The sequence below is a fragment of the Heterocephalus glaber genome, unplaced genomic scaffold (genome assembly GCF_053883595.1).
Source record: "Heterocephalus glaber isolate CG9 unplaced genomic scaffold, H.glaber_assembly_v1.0 deba00001532, whole genome shotgun sequence".
In the NCBI taxonomy this organism is placed as follows: domain Eukaryota; kingdom Metazoa; phylum Chordata; class Mammalia; order Rodentia; family Bathyergidae; genus Heterocephalus; species Heterocephalus glaber.
Window position 1 is genome coordinate 18,198,249 of NW_028258330.1, and position 18,962 is coordinate 18,217,210.

General features: G+C 43.7%; 1 protein-coding gene and 1 pseudogene across 5 annotated transcripts; one reads left to right on the top strand and one right to left on the bottom strand.

The window, feature by feature from the left end:
* Nucleotides 1-927: 927 nt before the first annotated feature.
* Nucleotides 928-17,934, bottom strand: Prnp (prion protein (Kanno blood group)). Of its 4 annotated transcripts, none has more exons than XM_004840768.3 (3): nt 17,830-17,934; nt 14,807-14,888; nt 928-3,246 (listed from the first exon to the last, which is right to left on the bottom strand). In XM_004840768.3, the coding sequence occupies exon 3, from the start codon at nt 3,234-3,236 to the stop codon at nt 2,502-2,504; it is 735 nt and encodes a 244-aa protein (XP_004840825.1). In that variant the 5' UTR covers nt 3,237-3,246; nt 14,807-14,888; nt 17,830-17,934; the 3' UTR covers nt 928-2,501. The 4 variants fall into 4 exon arrangements, with proteins under 4 accessions (XP_004840825.1, XP_021110674.1, XP_004840827.1 ...); XM_021255015.2 differs by having other exon boundaries at nt 17,834-17,930; XM_004840770.4 differs by lacking the exon at nt 14,807-14,888 and having other exon boundaries at nt 17,830-17,929.
* Nucleotides 4,211-6,956, top strand: LOC147824666 (large ribosomal subunit protein uL23 pseudogene; annotated as a pseudogene). The gene has a single exon (XR_015441979.1). The product of XR_015441979.1 is annotated as a large ribosomal subunit protein uL23 pseudogene (transcript).
* Nucleotides 17,935-18,962: the final 1,028 nt, after the last annotated feature.

Consider the following 18,962-nt stretch of genomic DNA (forward strand, 5'->3'; position numbering starts at 1 on the left):
GGGTGCACCAGTGTGGTAAGACTGCACCTGCCGAAGTTGCCCTTATCCTCCCGACTCTGACCTGGTGACATTCAAAGGTACCAGTGAAATCCCCTGATCTCCAGTACGGGCACTGCCCACACCTTCCCTTTCTGAGCTGCTTGGTTGAGTTGCGCCTTGAGACCTTCTCCTACGTGGTCCCTGTGCCACATGTGATGCCCCTCCTCGGACCTGGATCATAAATCCCTTGATCTGTAGGCCTCTCAGAGTGTGACTTCCAGATGAACTTGCTCCCCTATTGATAACATTTCAACCACTGTCACTTTGTGTGTTTACTTCCTGCATCTAGGAAATTACAGTTGCTAAAGAAATCCACTGCCAAGGATAACCAAGAGCACCACAGCACAGGTGGAGGAATAAAAGTGAAACCTGTGTAGTATGAGCAAAAAGACTGACAAATCAGTAAACTTTTGGTCCACAGGTGAGAAGAGTGATTGTCATTTGGTCTCAGGATCTGAGAATATTTTACGGGCTGTGTTAGGTATGTACTTCAGAGCCCAAGTTTCATTTTAACCAAGAAAGTCTATTTGTTTCTCAGTGGTAGAGCACTTGCCTGGCATGCATTAGGCCTTGGGTTCCACCACCAACACTACCAAAAAAAAATATCTATTTCTAAACCCAGGACATAAAAATGCTCCCAGAGTGTGAGGACTCCATTTTCCTGCCTCACGGGGCCTTTGCATTTTACCCAGGGCTGAGCACACTGAGATATTTGTGGAAAAGGAGCAGAGCTGAACTGGTCCGTGGGTGGCTGGAAGTAAGAATGAGGGCAGGATCAGGGCAGGCACAGGACATGACCAGGCAGCTGAGGAGTGAGGCCTGAAGGTGCTACCCATTCTGCCTACAAAGGCTGGGCATTGGTGAAGCAACTACACTCGAGGGCTGTGCTCATTTTAGCTCAGTTTAATTTCAGTCAGATAATAAACACTTACAAACTTCTTATACAACAAAACAAGTACATGCAAAGTTACAAATATAGAAAATATAAAGTACATGCATATTTCAAAGACCAGTTAGTATCCACTTTGGATTCTTATACAAAACTATTCAGTGCACATTGTAAGCCTAAGGGCCACGCAAAAAGGTTCCCACTTTTTAGGTTTATTTAATGCCTTATGAAACGGCTAATGCATTAGACACTTCAGATGTTACTGCTCTAAACAAAACTTCTAAGTTTGCCATATGCAATATATGTATTTTATATATATCTTACATAGAATACCCACATAGTGCAAGCCAATAACATTGCAGTATAGTAAGACATTTGCTAGGTGACAGTATTGAACAATTTAGTGAAGAATTGACCTTATTTTGATAACAGTAATAGAATTTCTTCTACTTGGAATGGATATTTCTGTCATCTGCAACTTATTTTTTAGATTGTCTCCTTGTTCTTTGATTTAAAAGCAAATTACAGAAATGAAGGACTCAACCTAATTTTGAGACAGAAATGAAGAAACTTTTTTGTCTGCACATTAACTACCTCTTCATTACATAACCCTCCAGAGGACCATGCTTTGCAACTGCCGCTTTCCTTGGAGTCACAATCGGCTGGTCCCACTCAAACAAGGTTAAAATCATTCTAGTTTCCAGTAAATGAACAAAGGAGATTTGCTTTGAGTGTTTAGAAGGTAATTTAATTTCTGTGTTACCTGTAGTTCATGTTTCTAAAGAAAGGGTGCCATGTGTGGATGTTTTACACATCCCAAATGGGAGGCTGTCTGCAAGGGCAATGTTTGCAAATGCTTGAGTTTTCAGTCCCAGAAGACTTCAGTCTGTGCTGCAGTCATGCTCACCTTCTGTGAATGTGTCCTCTGCCTGGAGGCCTAGGGTTGCACCAGTATTTTCCTCCTGATGCAGCAACTGCTGTGCAGCCCCTATTTCAAAAGGCTTTCTGTGGACACAGGGCACACACTCTAGCAGGCTGAACTTGTGGCCAGAGGGTGAAGGATTTCTATTGTTTGCTTTTCTGTTTTTTGAATAGTATCACGTGGCCTTTTTCCAAATTTGGCAGAAATGCTGTCATGTTTTCTTAAAAGGGAAGAGAAAAAATTTCCAAACTGCTATAAAATCACTGCTAAGCTGGAATATTCATGTCCTGAGCTCTGGCTGCTTATGAAACCACAGAGGTTCAGGCAAAGGTAACTGACAACTGTTTTGAGATCTGTTTCGGCCTCAACCTGTTGTACTACATCAAAAACAAGCCTAGATTAACTGATGATTATTTTGTTATACTCTTACTGGCCTGACATTGGCCCATGAAGGACTCAAAGGGGCCTTGAATAGATAGCATCTGGGTCTACTCTACATTTTCCAGTGCCCATTGGTGCCAAGGTTATTAGCCTATGGGGGACAAAGAGAGAAGTAAGAATGAGATGCCACCACTAAAAGGGCTGCAGGTGTATACCCCTCCCCCAACCTGGACCAAGATGAGGATGCCAGTGCAAATAGGAAGATCTTCCTCATCCCACTATCAGGAAGATGAGGAAGGAGATGAGGAGGATCACAGGTGGGGAGGAGAAGAGCACCAAGCCGGCTCTTCCGCGGTAGTAGTAGGCCTGGGACTCCTTCTGGTACTGCGTGGTGCACATCTGCTCCAGTACGCGCTCCATTATCTTCACGTCGGTCTCGGTGAAGTTCTCCCCTTTGGTGGTGGTGGTGACTGTGTGCTGCTTGATCGTGATATTGACGCAGTCCTGCACAAAGCTGTTCTGGTTGTTGTACTGATCCACGGGCCTGTAGTACACTTGGTTGGGGTAACGGTACATGTTCTCACGGTAGTAACGGTCCTCATAATCACTGCCGAAATGGATGAGGGGCCTGCTCATGGCACTCCCCAGCATGTAGCCAGTCAGACCTCCCACCACTGCCCCCGCCGCTGCAGCGCCTGCCATATGCTTCATGTTGGTTTTGGGCTTACTGGGTTTGTTCCACTGATTGTAGGTGCCACCTCCATGACCCCAGCCACCACCATGGGGCTGTCCCCAGCCTCCACCATGGGGCTGGCCCCAACTACCACCATGGGGCTGTCCCCAGCCACCGCCATGGGGCTGGCCCCAGTTGCCCCCGCTGTGAGATGGGTAACGGCTGCCCCCGCTGTTCCATCCTCCTCCTGGTTTTGGTCGCTTCTTGCAGAGGCCAATGTCACTCCATGTAGCCACAAAAAGAACCAGTAGCCAGCAGCCAGCGTTCACCATGATGAATGATCTATAAAAGGAAGAAGAGGGCATCAGTGTCCTGCATTTATGTTGAAACCAGGTGACATCTTCTGCATAATGAATGGATGAATGCATAGCAATAGCAACAGCCCCTTGGCCATGAACTCCTCATATCCTGGGCCTTTCCTGAATAGCACTTAGAAGAAAAGTGATCAGAGGTAAAGGGCAAGCATAACTCATTTTTTTCTCTGAGGCAAATCTGATCTCAAGTTAACAACTAAGATCTGATCTTATTAAAAAGCCTTTGGACAGCAAAAGTAATCACCAACTGAGTGAAAAGACAGCCCACAAAATGGGCAAAAATTTTAGCCCATTGTTCCTCAGACAAAGGACTAATATCTAGAACATATAAAGAATTGAAAAAAAATCAGACCCCCCCCAATTTAAAGACCCAAGCCAAAAATAGACATCTGAAATGAATACTCACTTTTCAGATGAAGAAGTACAAATGGCAAATAAATATATGAAAAAATGTTCAACATCACTGGTCATTCAAGAGATGCAAATTAAAACACTGATATTCCATCTCACTCCAGAAAGAATGGCTGTTATCAAGAAATCAACCAATAACAAATGCTGATAAGGCTGTGGGGAAAAGGAATCCTTCTCCACTGTTGGTGGGAGTGTAGACTGGTGAAACCACTGTGGAAAGCAGTGTGGAGATTCCTCAAAAAACTAGGATTAGGGCCGGGGATTTAGGTCAGTGGTTCTGCCGCCTGCCTCAAAAGCACAAGGACCTGAGTTCGATCCCTGGTACCCCCCCCCCAAAAAAAACAAACAAACTAGGATTAGAGGTCCCATATGACCCAGCTATTCCTCTTCTGAGTATCTTCCCAAAAGAATTAAAAGCATCATACCACAGCGATATATGCGCATCCATGTTTATAGCAACACAGTTTATAATAGCTAAATCAAGGAAACAATCCTGAAGAATTTTTTTTTTTTTTGGTACCAAGGATGGAACTCGGGACCTTGCGCTTGTGAGCCAGGCGGTGGAACCACTGAGCTAAATCTTCTGTCCCCTGGAAACAATCCAAATACCCACCAACTGATAAATGCATAAAAAGATGTGTTTTTTTTTTATACAATGGAGTACTACTTAGCCATAAAGAAGGATAAACTTGAGACATTTCTCAAGTCTTGCACCTTGAGACCATACTCTTAAGTGAAACAAATTAGACACACATGTCTAAATATCGCATTGTCACTCTGGTGTGAGAAACTAAAAGTGTAAATAAGGACCAAAATATATAACAGATATTGTGAAACAGAAATTGTTCAAAAAGAAAGGGGAACTATGAAGGGCGGAGGGAGAAAGGAGGAAGGGAAAAGAAAAAAATGAGAAAAGAAGGATAAAATGGAAACAAAGCTTTGTAAATAAGGAGAGGAAGCAGGCTTGAAGGGAGGGAAGGGAATGGGAAAAAAGAGGAATCAAGATATATCAAGTACAAATTCCCTATGATGAATGTGATCATTATGTATATCTAAATTGTACCAATAAACTTAACTTTCAGAAAAGTTAATTTCTAGCTCTGTTTCCTGGAAATTTGATAAGGTAGAATGCCAGCAACATTGCTCAGCAAAAGCATAACCTTCAATTGGCTAATTTCGTCTGGTCTGGGAGGAACTATTCCTCCTTACCCCCTACCCAGTGGGTTTGTCATGGCTTTGAGCTTCTTAGAAAAGTGATTCTTGGAACTGGGCATGTTCTTGTGGGGACCCTGGAAGCTGTACCACTGGACATCAGGTTCTATGGGGCATTGATCTTCTATACCAAGGGTATCCCTTTACCCACCAATATGGATCTCATTTCCTGAAGCAGAGCGGTCACAGGCAGGGTTGGGTGTGGAGACAACCTCCAGTTTGGGGCTGATGTGTGGATACCAAGTGTGGCCTATGGACATTTATGAGTCTCGCGCCTAGTTAGGAAGCACCCAATGTGGGTGCTGGGGATTAAGTCACTCTGAAAACAGCTGCATCTTCTTTCTTCTGCAGGGATGTCAGCAGGGAGGGAATAAGTCTCCTTGTTTGTGGCTTGTTTGGGGACTGGGGCAGTGCCTGGCACACAGCATGACAAAACAGATATTTATTAAGTGAAGCAATTAATGTTCCTGAACTTATAAATGCCAAGAAGGGTTTCTTCAAAGGAATTTCAGTACAATTTTACTAGAAAAAGGAAATTTTACTAGAAAAACCAGGATTTTGCAAGTCTACTTGTAAATTCATTACTTTCTCTACAGACAGACGGAAGGACAGAGCTGCTTAGAGTGGGCAGCACTTAAAATAAGTGCAGTCACATACTTGCTGAATGAGTTTTAGTTCAGCATTTGATATTTTATAAGTGATTTCTTCTAGTTTTTGGTATAAGAGAAATCTTATATAACAGGGCCAGTACTGTGTAGAAAATGACAAACAAACCAAATATCACAACTTATGACCCTTTGCAGAATGTCCTTCATCAAATCACAAACCTCCTTTCAGATTAAAGATCACATTTAACCTCAGTGCTCAGTTCCAAGGGAAGAGGCCAAAGATAGTGGAATGATATAAACTGTGCACTAGGTCAAATTATGCTCCAAAATATCCCCGTGGGTCACAAACCCTAGAATGGCACATGTTGCCATACTGCAGTTAGTCTGGTGCCCAGGAATGGGGTTATTATAGTGTTTTTAAGAATTAGGTCTTTTTACCAAGATGGCGCTGAAGGCGAAGAAGGAAGCTCCTGGCCCTCCCAAAGCTGAAGCCAAAGCAAAAGCTTTGAAAGCCAAGAAAGCAGTGCTGAAAGGCATCCACAGCCACAAAAAGAAGAAAATCCACACGTCACCCACCTTCCGCCGTCCCAAGACACTGCGGCTCTGGCCGAAATACCCTTGGAAAAGCGCCCCCAGGAGAAACAAGCTTGACCACTATGTCATCATCAAGTTCCCCCTGACCACAGAGTCAGCCATGAAGAAGATAGAGGGCAACAACACACTCGTATTCACTGTGGATGTCAAGGCCAACAAGCACCAGATCAAACAAGCCGTGAAGAAGCTCTAGGACACTGATGTGGCCCAGGTCAATACCCTAATCAGGCCTGACGGAGAGAAGAAGGCGTATGTTCGACTGGCTCCTGACTATGATGCCTTGGATGTTGCCAACAAAATTGGGATCAGCTAAACTGAGTTCAGCTGGCTAATTCTAAACACACATTATTTTCACCATAAAAAAAAAAAAGAATTCGGAAATTAGTTTTCATATCCTGAACAGCAAATGACTAAATTGGAAAATACTGTAGGAAGAATTATTAAACAAATAAATGAGTTAACATGCTGTCTATGTTTCTATTAACATTACTGAAGTCAGAAGTGCTGTCTTGGTGGTCATCAGCAAAAATACATTTGAGAATTACTAGTGAGATTAAAGTACTCAAGGGCCGGGGATTTAGCTCAGTGGTTCTGCCACCTGCCTCACAAGCGCAAGGACCCAAGTTTGATCCCTGGTACAAAAAAAAAAAAGTATTCAGATCTTACCAGTTAGGGTTTTGAAGGCTCGGGTGGGTGGGAGTCATAGGGGCAGGGGTGGGGATATGCTAATGGTCCCCACTCCTGCTCCTGCACCCCCTAACTTCCTAGTCTCCTGCAGGCCTGCCTGCATGATTCCCCATTTCCTCATGGGGTCCAGCTCTCAGGCTATGCTGTTCACCCAAATAAGGGACTGTCCCCTCAGTTAACAGCTCCCAGTCCAAAGGGTTTTGATGTCACTCACCTACTCATTTCACTCAAGCTCAGTGAGCCAACCCAGCTAATACCCTGCAGTTATTCTTGAATTTTCTCTCTCACAGCTTGCGCCTGCTCTATCAGCAGATCTTATGAGCTCTATCCTGAGTAAATCCTAAGGCCCTGGGCTTCTCCATTTCCCAACACTGTTATATAAGCTAAGCCTTCATCATTTCTGAGTCCTTCCACAGCCTCCCCTCCAGCCTCCCCACTTCTTGCCAGCCCCCACTGGTGTTCTCCATGCAGAGTCCTGGCCACGCTGGCTCAGTCACACGTGATGTGGCTCTGCTGCCCTCCTCTCTCCAGCCTCCAGCTCTTCCTCAGACCCAACAAGCACATGACCAGCTCTGCGCCTTTGCACCTGCTGTCCACCAGGCCTGAAGGCTCTTCTTCTAGCTACTCACATGGTCTTCACACCACTTTACCTAAGACATTGCTCCTACCCTAACACTATCCTTTGTTTCTTTCCAGAGCAGCCATGGCTACTTGAGCTTATTTCTATATGCTTATTATTTTGCTTGATGCACAAACATGCAAAATAAATACTGAATGGATAAAAAGCTGTGAAAATATCTGTTAAGACATAAAGAATAAGCAAACTAAAAATGAAGTATTTACAATAGATATCTAAAGAGAACCATGACTATATACAAAATACTCTCCTCTGCAAAGGCCAGCTAATGGCTTTTTAAAAAAAAGTAATGGCTCTGTGAGTGCCTGGAGACACCACATAGTGAAGGGAGCCCAGGACAGGAGCTGGGCACAGAAGGCGGCTGGGCCCTGAACAGCATCTGGAGTGGAGGCGGGCAGGGAGAGGGAACAGGCAGGTCTGAGAAGCGCTGAGCATGTCATGGGGAGTAGGCAGGGGTCAGGTGAGGGCCTCACATGCCAGGTGGGCAGGCATCCTCACCGCCCTAGACAGTGTAAGCCTGTTGCTCCTATGCTAACACTATTAATACTGAGTGTCCAGTTGGATGCTAGACCATGTGCCAGCCTATGGATAAGGTGTGGGAGAGCCTGGTCTTGAGCTAAAGGCACTGGGGGCTTGGCTTCTTGGGTTCTTTTTCATGAATAGCATTGTGAAAAACACACTGGGGACTTGTGTGTGTGAATGTGCACGTAAGGCAGGAGGCAGGGAAACTAGTTACTAGGCTGGTGCAGTGAAGGAAGTGAAAGAAGCTGGTGGGATTGGCCAGGGGAAGGAGAGCCAGGGGCAGTGTGACCCACAGGATGCCTCTGTAAGCTCAGGACTTGATATGGAAGGTGGAGACTGGAAGAGGCACACTGGCACTCAGGTTTCTGGACTCTCCAACTGCATAGACACAACGCAGAATGGGCAGCAGTCCTGGAGGGAGATGGATAAGGGGTGTGGCTTTTGCAATGCTGTCAAACTACATGTGGGATCAGAGATAATAGCAGACTGTGAGCTTTGTGGGTCTGGAGTTGAGGAATAACCACAAACTAGAGATCCAGCTCTGGGAGTTGTCCCCATAGAGACAATGACATAAGACAGCAGAGCCACAGACCTGCTACTGGCCAGTTCTCTACTGAAACTGAATACCAGATAATGTTGGATAATTGTAGAATATGCCATTTCAAAACCAGTTGAGAACAAGAAAAGCAACATTTAATTATGAAAAGAATTGAAAACAACAAATTCATTTAGAGGATCATTTCTAGAGTAACTCAAAACTTACATGAGATCTGTGAGAATATCTTTCTATTTGTAGTAAAATTAGGAAGAGCCTGTATTATTTACTCCAAACTCTCACTCTACAAATCAGGCCACTATGACTGATGATTCAGGAAACTGTTGGGATTGCAGACTGTGTTTCTGAGTCCCGGGCTGCGCTCTGACATTATTCATCTAAGCTCCTCCCTGTGAACAGTCAGGCCTTGTCCTCTGGCACCATTCAAGATCTTCCAGTAAGTATTTAACCAAGCTCAATACCTGCTCAGCATGAAGAATACTAAGAATACTCTTATAAGACTAACACTAGAAGGAAACTCTACTAATTTGATAAATAATTACAGAACCAAAATGGCAAACACAATGGAATACATTCCTTTAAAGATCAGAACAGTCTGTTGCTCACAGGGCTGAAGCGCCTGTCAATGACATATGTAAAGACAATGAAGTAGCAGGTGAAAGCACCACAAGGAAAGAGCCTGTGCTGATGTTATCTGCAATGAATATGACCATATACATAAAAAGTCCAACAGAATCAACAGAGGTAAAGTGAGAACCAGTACTAGAGATCAGCAAGGTCGTAAGAAACAAAATCAGCCTACAGAAGCCAACAGCATTTTTCCTGCACTGGCCATAATTGACTGGAGGGAAGAAACAGATATTCACAATAGCAAGCAAATGTAAAATATCTAGGAATTGACTTAGAAGAGACTTCTATGTAGGAAAAGTTAAAACTTTAAAATACAGACTATACAAAGTGATCTGAAAACATGGAAAGGCATTCCATGGTTTTACTTGGTATATCTCATTGTTATGATGTCAATTATCCCCAAATGAACTAGTAATTTCAATAAAATGCTATTCAAAATTCCAGGTAGACTTTTTTGAGGGATTAAATAAACTCACGTGGGAAAAGAATGTCCGTGAATAGCAAAACCAAGCTCAAAACAGAAGAGTAAACAGGAGAGACTGCGAATTATTAGATATAAACCATACAACAAAGCCACAGTAATCAGAACCAGCTGGTAAAGGTTCAGGGACAGACCAGGGGAGCAAAGAAAACAGAAGGACAGGTTCAGAGATAAGTGCAGGTGTGTACACGTCAACAGGGACTTGATGTTTGATAAAGCAGGCACCACAAATCAGTGGAGGAGGTTTGATCCTGCTGGAAAACTGGAGTAAAATAAAAATAAATAAAAATAAAATCGCTTCTTAACACCACATGCAAAAGTAGACTCTAGCTGGGTGGGTCAGTGCATACTTGTAATCCCAGCTACCTGGCAGGCTGAGACAGGTGGATCATGAGTTTGAGGCCAGCCTGGATGACTTAGTGAGATCTTATCCCAAAATAAGATTAAAAAGGTCTGTAGGGTGTAGCTCAATGTAGAGCCCTGGGTTCACTTTCCAGTACTGGTAAAAAAAAAAAAAGAAAGAAAGAAAGAAAGAAAAAGAAAAAAGAGTAGATGATCAATGATCTAAATGCAAAAGGTAAAAGTATGGTGTTAGAGGGAGAAAACATAAGCACATGTCTTTGTGACTTGAAGGAGGAGTGAGGAAAGGACTTTCTAGACAAAAAAGCACAAACCCAAAGGCAAATAATTCATGAGTCTGATTGCATAAAAATTAAGAATTCTTGTTCAACACTATGAGGAACACTACCAACAAAGTTAAAAGAAAGTAGACACAGAAGTAAAAAGTATTTGTAGACTTTAAAACCAACAGAGGAGAATCTACAAGGAATTCTTGCATAGAAATAAGAAACAGTAATTCCACTGGACTAATGGCCAAAGAATACAAACTGATAATTAGAAACTCAAAAAGATAGAGAAAGATATTCAGAATCATTAAGAGTCTGATAAATGAGACAAAAATGATATATCACATCAGGCCGGAAAAAAAAAGAAGTCGGATGATGGCAAGAGAGCAAGGGTATGGGGATATAAGGAGCCACGGAGTTCTCGAGGAGCAGGTGGAGTACAACTCAGCACACAGCATGAGAATAAACCAAACGACTGTTCAACTCAAACAAAACAAAAAACCAGAAGGGGAAAAATTCATAATGAACTGTCAAAGTAATAAGAAAGAATAGAGATAAAAATAGAATTTCATAAATAAAACCCAGAAAAATGTCAACCTGTAAATAAAATCAAGATTATTTGAAGCATCACTGGAGATGTTGCCCCAGTAGGAATTAGGGCAGTTCTCATGGGAGTGAGTTAATTCTCTGGACAGTGAGTTGTTATAAGAGCGAGCTCAGCCTTGCATCACTTTTTGGCTTCCTGTCTGGTGATATAATCTCTCGTTCTTACATGGATTTTTACCACTGTGGTACAATCCAGCACGAGGCCTTTGCCAAGGCCAAGCTAATGTTGGCCCCACGCCCTCAAACCTCCAGAACTGTGAGCTAACCAAACTTCTCTTTATAAAGTCACCCAGCCTCAAATATTTTGTGATAGCAACAGAAAACAAAGCAATCCAATTAGTTTCACACATATTTTTTTTTTTTAAATATGATGGCTTTTTTTTTTTTTTTTTTTTTTGGTACCGGGGATTGAACTTGGGACCTTGCACTTTCAAGGCAGGCACCGGAACCACTGAGCTAAATCCCCGGCCCAGTTTCATACATATTTTAAATGTCATCTAAGGTTCCAGCATTGTGCTAGGGGCTGAGTTCACAAAGGTGAGTAAAATATTTAGCTTGGTGGGTTCAAGGACTGAAAGGTTATCAAGTGTCTGGAGCTAAATGAGATAGAGGGCAAATAGACTGCTAGATTGGAAAAGTGGTTAAGAATCTTAGAAAGACAATAACAGAAAAGGATTGCCTTTTCAAAAGCTCATCCTAATCATAATGCAAAGCAGAAAATGCTGTGAGGCAAGAAAGGGAATGGAGAGATCAGTTTGAAGGAAGAGGCAGCATGTCCTGGGGTGGTGTAGACATGGCCAATGTGCTGTGAATAAATGAGATGTATTTTGCAGACAGCCAATCAGACTTGCTGATAGACTGAGAAATGAGAGCTTGTGGCTTTCATAACCAAGCAGATAGATGGACACCATCTCTGAAATAGCAGAAACTGGTGGGGATTGTGAGTGGGCAACAAAAACAAGAGTTTCAGTTTGGGCACAAAGACTCTGCCATATCTATGAGATACTCAAGTGGGAGTATTAGTATAGGCAATTGTTGTATGAGTCTGGAGTTCAGTGGAGCCGAACATTTGGATATCTTCAGTTGAGATTTAATGTTTACAGGCAATGGATAAAGGGTCACGATCTGAACCCCTGTGTGAAGGCTAGCACTCAGCCACCCCGCTGCCCAGCCTCCAGCAACAGGGTGGGCACACCCAAAAGACAATACCATCCAACCAATTTTAATATTTCAGCTAAAGAGGAATATACTGTGACTTGTAAGGGTTATTTTATGAACTAAAAATTGGCTCAACAATCATGGAATCTATTAATAGGTTAAGGAGGGAAAAATCCAAGATTTTCTGTAGATGTTGAAAAGTTTTCAATCAAAATTAACATCAATTTCTGATTTTTTAAAAGCTGAAGCTATCTTTAAAGGTCTGTATAGGAAGCTGGGCATGGTGGCACGCGCCTGTAATACCAGTTACTCAGGAGGCTGAGCAAAGAGAACTGCAAGTTCTCTTCGAGAGTTGCCTGGGCAACTCTCAAAATAAAATAAAAAGGGCTGGTAGGGGGCCGGGGATTTAGCTCAGTGGTTCCAGGGCCTGCCTCACAAGCGCAAGGATCCGAGTTCGGTTGCCAGTACCAAAAAAAAAAAAAAAAAAAATGGGCTGGGGATGTAGCTCAGTGCTATAGTGGGGCTATCATGCCTGAGGCCTTGGTTTCAAACACCAGTACTACAAAATAAATAAATAAAATAAAATAAAATATTTATGGGTGGTGAGAGGTGTGGCTCAATGATAGGGTATGGTTCAGTCTTCAGCACCGAAGGGGCCAGGAGAGGGGAAGTCTGTGTAGGACTGGTAGAGTCAGCCCCTTTCTATCATCAAGAGGGGCTATCACAAACACAAAGCCTGCACACTATGGTAATTTGAAGAGGAAAGGCATTCTTATTAATGCTGAGAACCAGGTAATAATGCAGCCTATTGCTGTTATTATTTTAGATGGTTCTGAAAGTTCAGATAGATGTGACTTTCTTTCTGGAAAATCCAGAAAAATCACCGAAAAAGATCTTAAATAAGTGAGCTCATTAAGGTGATACTTTTATAAATCAACATATAAAAAAATCAGCAAGTCCCTACATCAGCTGTAATTATTTGGAAGATTTAGTGACAATAAAGTAATGGCAATAAAAATTCAAAATGCCTAGGATTTAACCTCAAAATAAACAGCAGGATTTATATGAGGGAAGCTATAAAATTTTGCTGAGATGTAAATGAACACTGGCAAAAGAGAATAGTTTTTGCTTGGGAAAACAATATTGAAAGACATCAAATTAATTTTCAAATAATCCTAAAGTCAAAACAATTTTGTCAAAATTCAAAGAGAATTATTAAAACATGATGAAATAATACTAAAAATTAAAAGGACTAGAGGAGGGATGTAGCTCAATCATATAACACTTGCTCACTATGCATGAGGCCCTGGGTTCAATCCTTCAGTTACTTAAAAAATAACTGAAGGAACTGAAAATATTTTTGAATGAGATGGAAATTCAGAGTGCATGCACATGGTCTGCCAAGCATTACAAAACAAAAAGTAAAATAAGATCATGTGACACTGGTTGCAAGAGCAGAATGGCAGAGGTCTGGAATTACGAGAGCAGGTACAAAAAGATCCAGAAATTACTCCATTTATCTCATTCCCATTTATCAATGGGGACTGAGAGTCAGGGCAGGTTAGAGCCTGTTCCAACAGCCCAAGATGATGGAGCTGAGATCCAAATTCAAGGAGCAGTCTTCCAGCCTAGTCAGGCAGTGGGCTGACAGCCAACACGATACTCAGAACAACACACTACAATGTGAAGTTCGGCTAGTTCAACTGGGAAGTGGCAAAGATCAAACATTCCCCCTCACAGGGACCTCATGGAAATTTCTTATCTCTCTCGAGCTAAATAGAACTCATTTGTCATATATTCATCTTTTTAAGTCATTAACCCTTAAAGAATTTGATGCAAGGGATGCAAATTTTTTGAGAAAAAAGTAGGGTAGGTATTTTTTTTACTGGTACCTTGCAGCCCAGCCTTGAAATGAATAGAGCAAAGGCTTTCAAACCTGGTCCATTATCAAAATTACTTGAGGAACTTTTTAAAAACAACATTGCTAGAACTCAACACAGCTGAGCCTGAGAGTGTCTAGCAGTGGGATTTCTGAGGCAATAAAAGCTTCCCAGGAGATTGGTATCCCCGGCCAGGCTTCACAGCTAGGTCCTCAGGAATCTAAGACTTCAGATTTATTACTGTCTTTCATAAAAGGCCACTGCCTAGACATGATCACACAATACCGTAATACGTAGGACAAAAAAGACTGTTTAACACACTACTATAACAGCAATAAGCAGAATATAGTAGGACAAAAAGGATTATTTAACAAGTTGGGACAAAAACTCTTCCAGTTTTAAGAGCTGCTACACATGCTATTCATTTAAGGTTTATAATGCTGTAGCCATCCTTTGTTAGCTGCAGACGTGTTTTGAATGCTTAATATGCAGCAGTTCACAGCTGATATTGTTGCCTTGGAAAAGAAATAAGATCTGGAAAGGGAGAATGGAAAGAGTAAGTTAAAACTTCAGTTTAGAAAAACCTTTCACCTTGGCTTTGTTAGTTGGTTGAGAATCATAGTCATTGTCAATTTGGTGCAGAAATGTTTGTTGTTATTTTATTATGTTATTTTTTCAAAATAATTGCTTCCTTACACAATTCTGCATAATTCTACAGCAAGCTGTGGTCCTTGCTCTGCAAAATCAAGCTGATGTTATAAGAAAGGAGGAAGCACTAAGTGTGTTACACATTACCAAATCGGCCCAGAGCAAGGGCTGTGAGTACAGCCTTTCTGGACTCCTGTTTCTGGAAACAGGTGGCGATTTGCAACCATCTCAGGACCAGAGATTCCCCGGGTGCACGGTCTGTTGTGACTCACCTGACCTCTCCTGGTGCCTCTGGGAAGACAGAATGCTTTGACTTGGCTGAAATCACTCAGTTTTGAAATATATTCCGGCGCCCTTCAAAACAACAGCAATGAAAAGCCAGAATTGATAAATGAATCTCAAAATGATTCTTATAAAGAAAAACTTAGTAAAAAAATTACTAACCACCTAATAAATCTACTCAAGAGAAAATAATGAAATGATTTAACAAAGGAAACAAGGTCAGCTAAAAAATTTTATTCTAAGACATAAACATGGTAACTATTGCTCCCTTTTTCTCTAACACAAACAAAAAACTTTGAGTTCATTTTTTTTTTTTTTTTGTAGTACTGGTACTGAACCCAGGGCCATCATACTGAGCTACATCCCCAGGCTCTTTTATATTTCTTATTTTGAAAGAGGATCTCACTGTCGATAAATTGCCCAGGCTGGGCTTGAACTTTCAATCCTCCTGCCTCAGCTCCCAGAGTGCTGGGATTACAGGGGTCACCAAGAGGGATTCATTTTAAAAATGGAAACTTGACCCAGGGCCCAATCCCCACACTGTAAACAAGTAAATAAATGACTAAAAATTGAAACTTGTGGATTATTTTTAAAATAACATTATTTTAAAAATAACATTGGTAAGAGCAATATATAAATGAAAACTATGATCATATATAATTTCTATTAACACTGCCTAAGCTCTTCCTTCATGTATGAATAAACAGGCACAGATTCTAGTGACCCACATTTTGACTTGTCGGTTTTTCTCCACATAGCACAGGCTCTAAAACCATGAGTTTTGATGGTTATGTAATGTACCTTTCAGTTAGGTCTCATGATTTTCTTAACTACCCTGCAGTTATACATTTAGGTTGTTTCTCATTTGGTTCTAATTTTAGATTATTTTGCTTGGAATAGGTGCCTGTATTTGGCTTTTTCTTTTTTTCCTTGTTTATTTCTTCCATCACAGGTAACTTCCCAGAAGCGGTTTCTTGGGTCATAGCCTCCAATTAATGAGTCAGCCACCTGCTTTATAAAAGGTTTTACTGATTCACAATGTCTCCAGTGGGGTGTTAGCAGGAGGCAGAACAAAGCATTCATACCAAGGGTCAGTTTTACACAGATGATTAAAGTTCATTTTTGCAACAGACCCAGGAAGCAGGTATCATTTTCTCCTTTTCATACAGAGGGATAGTCAGGAAATTAGGTAAACTGTCCAAAGTCACAAAAGGGTTACAGAGCCATCAGTCTAACCACGAGGCCCTCCGACCTGCCCAGACAGCTGGACATGCCAACTTTCCTTCACCTTTCCAGGAGGGGCTGCTGTTAGGGTTGCAAATCTGCTTTAATTTGCATTTTATCCTGTAATTTACTCGTCATTTTTATTATTTTCCTTTCCCAAGCATGAAAAGCTTGAGTCAGATACAAGTAATATACACTTCATCCTCACCCTAACCCTAACCCTGCCCCTTTCCCGTTCCCTGAAAGGCTAACAATTCTCTCACATTAACATCTTTTCAGTGATCTGGGCGTGGTGGCTCACACCTGTAATCCCAGCACTTAGGTATAAGTGCTGCCAAGGGGGCACCTATAATCCCAGCACTTTGGGAGGCTGAGGCAGCCAGCTTGGGCAATTTAGCCAGACCCCACCTCAAAATAAAAAATAAAAAGGGCTGGGGATATAGCTCAGTAGGAAGGCTCTGTATTCAACCCCCAGTACCACTAAAATCAATCTTTGTGTAGGTAAAATTGTTTCTTTCCTTGGTGATTTTTTTCCTTTTTCAAATCTAAGTCATTAATTCCTCCAAATGCCTTCATTCTTACTCAATTTTTGTTCCCATTTTTCAGATAATTAGATTATATAAATCTTTAATCTTATTCTACTTGTTTTTTTTTGTAAGGAACATGGAACCATACCAAACGTTCAGCACATGTGTAACTGCTTAGTAAGCCATGGTATGCTAAATACAAGAAAATAACACAGCCACAAAATCATAGCACAGGGAGTGAAACTGCATTGCGTTGTGATTGAGGCTGAAAAGGAGAAAGCAATAATTTTGCGATGGTGAGGAAGAATGTGATGGAGGTGGAATTACGAGGTGGAATTTTCTCTACCGCTGCTACAAAGAAGAGAAAAATCAAAAGGACAGTAAAAATCTGCCTCTGGTTGTTTGATAAACGCCGGCTGCTCAGGTGGAGGAGGCCCAGGTCTCCTCCTTTGCAGCCCCTGATACTTGAGTTGTCCCCCATAAGGTATGACGGATATGACAAGCGCAACGGGGGTCCGCAGTCACAGCTGGGGCGAGGCCGAGAGCTTAAGGCCAGGCCGAAGACCCCCATCCCCGGGAGCTCGGCGACCTCGGCCAAGCGAACTGGAGAGCGGAGGCTTCCCAGACTCCGCTCGCAGGGACCTGAGGCCCCGCCCCGAGCCCCGGCTGGGTCCCCGAGGAGTCAAAGGCGCTCGGGTGCGGCCACCCAGGACGGTCTCGCCGAGGATGCCGGGCGGAGCGGCCTCCCGGGTGGCGCTTGTTGGCGGCGGTGGGCGCTCCGGACCCCGGGGAGTCGCCTGGCCTGGCCAAGGGGTTCCGGACGTGGCGCGCGGGCTCCGAGAGTGGCCCGCGGGCTCCGAGAGTGGCCCGCGGGGGGGAGTCGGACCCCTCCTCGGCTTCCCCGCGAGCTTTCCAGCGGCGCCGCGCGCGGCCCTCCTCGGTTCCCCAGCCTCGCCTGCCCCGGACCCGCGACCCCGAGTGGGAGCGATCAGACACCCCGGGACCACCAACACCCTTCCAGAGGCTCTCCGGACCCTCCATTCCGAATAAAAAGGGGCTCTTCTAAGCAGAAAGGCAAACCGAGCGGCGTCATCGAGGAGCCGGGCACCCAGCCGGGCCTGCGACGCACCACGCGCGAGCCGAGCGGGCACCCAAGGGCCAGGTTCTCTGGGGACCCCGGCCCGCCACGCCCTCGCGCCTCGGTCCCCGGCTCCCCCGCCGCACCCGGGTTCCCGCACCCCGGGCCGGAGAAGGGGGTTTACCTGCCTCCCAGGGAGGAGAGGAGCTCGCGGCGCTGCGGCTGTCAGCTACTGGCTAGCAGGGCTGTTGACGCGCAGGGCGCAGAGCCGCGGCGGGGCGGGGATGCGAGGCGGAGGCGCTCAGCTCGGGGACCAATCGGCGCACGGCCACGTGCACGCCCCCGAGTCTCCGCAGGCGCCCGCCCGGGTTCACCTTAAAGGGTTCAGGCTCCGGAGCAGTGCCCATAAGGAGCCACTGCAAAAAAACAAAAACGAGTTGAGATTCCCTTAAACGCATCAGTAGATACCACCACGGAGTGTCAAAGCTCCGTGGCGTTGCTCAGGACTATAAAAATCATCTTTAATGGGCCATTTTGGTCCAGAGTCCCAGCTCTCTGTTACATAATGGAGAACGCGAGAAAATGAAAGGTGAGGTATGGAATGAGAGAGCAATCTCTGGAACCTGGGTAACCAGAAATCTCTAAAGGGCAAGATTTTGCTACCCTAGATTGAGGCCAGTATTTACGAATTTTCACACAAAACTGAAAGCCTAGAAAGGACATTGGCCATCCTTTGTTCACTTCCTTCATCTGTTCACTTTTTGCTCCTTATAATGCACAAACGAGAAGGTGTAGATTATGATACCAGCCAGGAGGAAAATGAGCTGCATGTAAGGAGGCCACTGCACTTGACCTGAGACAGAGGACTGTGTGCTTGCTCATGATTCCTAGTGAGACGTCTCATTAAAGGCTGCTGGGAATGGAGTGATAGAGAAACAGGACTGAGAGGTAGGAGGGCATATATATTGTTGTCCCCATTGAGCAGTGAGGGCGTAAACTGGGACTGTCTTGGGGGAATAGGAACATCTAGTTCCCTTGCTGTGGCCAAAAGGCTGACAAACATTGAAGAGGTTGACAGGCTGCTGGAAACAGTACGTTTTTCTTTCCTCAGGGGTGGCACATTGCAGGATGACCTGAGTGAAGGAAGTGAAGCATCCCAGAGGTCTTTGGGGGCATTAAAAGGGGGTGACCAGATCAGAGAGGGCAAAGGGCTTGCTTCCCCCTGGCAGAGGGGGCTCAGTAAAGCTTCGTAAAGAGACACCAAAACCTAACTTTTTCTTCAGAAGAATCCTGTATCTACTGACGACTGTTCTCCCA